At 55.9% G+C, this 4,218-nt stretch overlaps 1 protein-coding gene across 1 annotated transcript; it reads left to right on the top strand.

Moving 5' to 3' along the window:
* Positions 1-665: 665 nt before the first annotated feature.
* Positions 666-1,728, top strand: LOC143868508 (uncharacterized; the record flags this gene model as incomplete). Its single annotated transcript, XM_077376188.1, is given in 8 exon segments — positions 666-708; positions 711-1,084; positions 1,087-1,155; positions 1,157-1,345; positions 1,347-1,415; positions 1,417-1,522; positions 1,525-1,610; positions 1,612-1,728. Coding segments are annotated over 8 exon segments (1,053 nt in total), but the record flags the coding sequence as incomplete, so codon positions are not given.
* Positions 1,729-4,218: the final 2,490 nt, after the last annotated feature.

Genomic DNA, 4,218 nt, shown 5'->3' with positions numbered 1-4,218 from the left:
GCTGCGAGAACCTATGCTAGTAATTGATGTTTAGTTTTTCAGGCCGTTCGATTCAGTCGAGTGTTAAAGAGCGGACGGCCAGTTTGCGTGCGCGCGTAGGGCGCGAAATCCGAAAGCTGCGTAATGTAACGTCAGCGGCGGCCGCGCATGTGACTGTTACTCTTCGTGAAGCCATTGAACTGGGCAACAGTACAGTGTGTCCCAGAATCCCCCGACACAAAGTTCGACGCTGACATCCCCCCTTTCTGCGCGCTACTGCGAGCCACCTCAGCAGCTGATTTCGTAAAGACTGTCTTCCCCCTTCAAGGGTTAGAATCTACGTTCAAGTGTATCGCAGCAGCACGTAAAAATTAGTGCCAAAGTCCGCGCATTGGCGCTATTTTGTGTCGGGGGATTCCGGGACACACTGTACGGCCGCTGCACGAGTGATGCGACCCAGAAATTAGTGCGCATCTTCCTGTTTTCTTTGAATTAAGTAATGCGCACTAATATATGAAATGTTGGCATTGCACAATTGTATGGCAATCCTGGCAAGATGCTGATGCAACTTGTTGCAAACAACAGATCACAACAACATCCTCGTAAGCAGCCACTTGTCAACAAGCAAACAATTGGCTCACAAGAAACCACAAGATGACGCAGCAGCAGCAGCAAAAAGAGGATAAACGTCGGCGCTAATTACAGGTGTCAACGGCCAGGTTGGCTCGTATTTGCCGAGTTGTTGATTAGCAAGGGATATTATGTACATGGAATGTTTCGCAGGGAATCCTCATTGAACAGCTCGCGATTGATGCACTTGTACGAGGACAAAGTTCAGAGGACAAGCAGAAATCGCCAGTTACATTATGGCGACTTGACGGACGGCAGCTCGCTTCTGAGATTGATCATCCTCATAAGACCTCACGAGGTTTACAATCTGGCAGCGCAAAGTCACGTTAAGATAAGCTTCGAGATGCCGAAATGACGGCATACGAACGCACTTGGCACGTTGCGTCTCCTAGAGGCAATCAGGAAATACGAGTCACTCTTCGTCGGGGCGAGAGTAAGATTTTATCAAGCTTCCACCAGCGAGCTCTTTGGGGGCAGTTGTCTCAGCGGATGCCCCAGAACGAGTCCACTCCCTTCTACCCCAAGTCGCCCTATGGTTGCTCCAAGTTTGTACGCCCACTCGCTGGTGGTCAACTACCGGGATTCCTATCAAATGTTCGCCGTGAATGGAATTCTGTTCAACCACGAGAGTCCCCGGAGGGGCGAAAACTTTGTGACCAGGAAGATAACTCGCTCGGTGGCCGAGATCAAGCTCGGCGGCGAGAGTACTTTCGAGCTGGGCAATTTGGAGTCTCGGGCGCGATTGGGGCCACGCGCGCGATTATGTGGAGGCCATGTGGCTGATGCTGCAGCGAACCGGTGGCCAGGGATTACGTCATCGCCAGTGGCAAGTCGCACTCGGTGCGACAGTTTGTCGAGCTGGCCTTCAGGTGCATTGGCGTGCCAATTAGCTGGTCGGGCGAGGGACTGGACGAGTTGGCGTGGACTCGGCGAGTGGCCAGGTGAGGGTCAAGGTCAACGAGAAATTCTTCCGCCCCTCGGAGGTGGATCACCTGTTGGGCGGACGCGAGTTTGGCCCACGAGGAACTGAAGTGGCGCCCGACGACAACGTTCGACATGTTGGTAGAGGAAATGGTCAAGTCAGACATAGAGTTGCTCGAGGGCAATCCTCACGCGTGATGTCGAGCACCCTCAATGTTGTTGAATATTGGAGTGCATCCTCAAAACAGGCCAACAACACAATAAGAAAATCGCAAGCCATAACGACAGTCCCGATTTTCGGCATTCTCACTTGGCGATATGGTTGCGACCCGAGAGCTGCCTTAGGTCACTCACAGGCGACTCAACGGGCGGAACTGAAGGCTACTTGTCGATTCGACTTGTCTCGGAGGCGAGAAAGTCGATTGAGATGCTAGCTGGCACGAAGAGGACAGTATTGCCAGCGCTGAGAAACTGGAAACACAGACTGACAATCTGAGGATTCACCTCAATTGATTAGTTGCTAGGTTAATTTATTAATCATGCAGATGATTTGAGTTCTCTTCGTCATCTATCTTTAAGTTATTGAACGGGGGATATTGGTAAAATCAAGCGCCGCGGCATTTCGACCAAACCAAACCAACAACACGAAACTGTGCGTGTCGTCTGTCCGTGTGAGAGACGGACAGACGACACAGAAACAGAACAGGCAGAGACACGCACAGAGAAACTCGGCCGCCAGGTGATGAAATGTCTGCGTGCGTGGGCGAGAGAAATTGCTCTTCGAAGTGAACAGTTCGGCAAGCTAAAATGCATTGGCCACTTGACTACTCGCCAGAGATCACTTTATTTTTGGCACAAACTGAAGAATGACTCTCATAAAAAATCCATCAAAAACAACAACAACAATGAAAGTGATGTGAGTCATCTTCTGCTCGCTGGAATCTGTCAGATGTTAATTGCTGCTGTTTAATGAGTCGAATTGTGTGCGTCTTTATTGATTATGGATGATTTTTTTGTCACGCTTTTCTAGGTTTAAGTTATAAGAGTCGCTTGTTAGTGAGGTTGCTACGCCTTCTTCTCGCGCCGCGCCGCCGCCCTTCACCGCCGACTGGCCCGCAGGTGAGGGGGAGTACATTTGCTGCTGTTGCTCTGGTTGTTGCTGTTGCTGCTGGGTGTTGTCGGCCGCCCCATCACTAGGCATCGATATTTGCTGCTCCGCCGGCATGGGCATTTGCATTTGCATCGCCATTGGCTCGGCATCGGCATCGGCATCGGCATCGGCATTTGCGTCTGAGCGGCCTGCTCGCCGGCGCCGCCCCCGTACGAGCTCGCCGAGTTCTTGCCCGACTTGGCGCCACTTGGCGGCGGCGGCTCGCTGCTCAGGCCCGGCTCGTTGGACTTGATGTTGGCCCTGAAGCCGTTCTCGTCGGCCACGTACTCCACGTGGCGGTAGGTGCCGCTGGTGTCCATGTAGCCGTAGGAGCCCCTCACCACGTCCGTTCTTGTCGCTCTCCTCCTTGCGGTACTGGCCGTTGCCGTAGTCGTCCTCGATCTTGTAGTCGAAGGCGAAGGGCTCGGCCATGCCCATGGGCGCCGCGCCGTACTCGCCTCCCACCTCCTCCTCCTTCTGCTGCTGCTGGTCGGCGCCCTTGGTGGCGCCCATGGCGTTGTTCTTGTTCATCGAGCTGGTCCCGTAGCCACCCGCCATGGGCTTGCCAGCGGCGCCCTCCTGTTGCTGTTGCTGCTGGTCCTCTTGGCTGCTGCTGCTGCGGCTGCTCCGGAGAGTAGGCCTGACGAAGCCGTTCATGGGCTTCATCATGCCGCCGCTGCCGTAGGAGCCCTTGGTCATCTCGCGCCGACTGCTGGTCCACGGGCATCTGCTCCTGCTGCTGGCCGCCCATGTACGACGACTGGGTGCTGGCCTCGCTGCTGCCGCCCCCCGTAGCTCATCTCCATCGACTTGCCCTTCATGGCAGCCGGGGCCATAGCGCCGTAGGCGCCGCTCGAGCCGGCCGACATCTTGCTGCGTAACCGCCGTTGTTCATCATGGTCATCATCATTTGCTGCTGCTGCTGCTGCTGCTGTGGCATCTCCTCGCTGTTTCTTGTTCATCATGGTCAGCATCATCATGGCGTCATGGGCACCTGCATCATCTGCTGCTCGGCGCCGCCGTAGCCAGCCTGCGACTCGGGCGCTTGCTCCTGCTGCGAGTCGCCGCCGTAAGAGGCCTTCATCATGGCCATGGGCATGCTCTTGCCGTTGCCCTCGCCCATCGGCACTGGCATTTGCATGGCGGGCACCATGGCGGGCATCATCGCGGGCATCATTGCGGGCGCCATCGCGGGCATCATGGGGCTCATAGGGCTCATGGGGCCAATCGAGCGGCCGCCGTACTTGGCGCCGCTCTCCATGGACTGGCGCTGCTGCTCCATTCCGTAGGGGGACGAGCCGCCCCATCGGCTGCTTGGCACCCATCATGCTCATCACCATGGACATGGGCGCCATGGTGCTCATGGCGCCGCCGTTTCCGCCGCCGTAGCCCTGCTTGGCGGCCCTCACTTCCGGCGTAAGAGCCTCCATCAGCTGATTGCTGCTGCTGCTGGTCGGGCTGTTGCATGTCTTGCTGGGAGCGTAGGACGATGGCTCGTCCATTTGCTGTTGTTGCTGCTGCTGCGAGGGACGACTGCA

This window comes from Tasmannia lanceolata, unplaced genomic scaffold (assembly GCF_043159265.1).
Source record: "Tasmannia lanceolata isolate RefF3 unplaced genomic scaffold, GAP_Taslan_0.1 ptg000499l, whole genome shotgun sequence".
In the NCBI taxonomy this organism is placed as follows: domain Eukaryota; kingdom Viridiplantae; phylum Streptophyta; class Magnoliopsida; order Canellales; family Winteraceae; genus Tasmannia; species Tasmannia lanceolata.
Note: the sequence above shows the minus strand (reverse complement) of the source record. Positions and strands in the feature narration are given on the sequence as shown.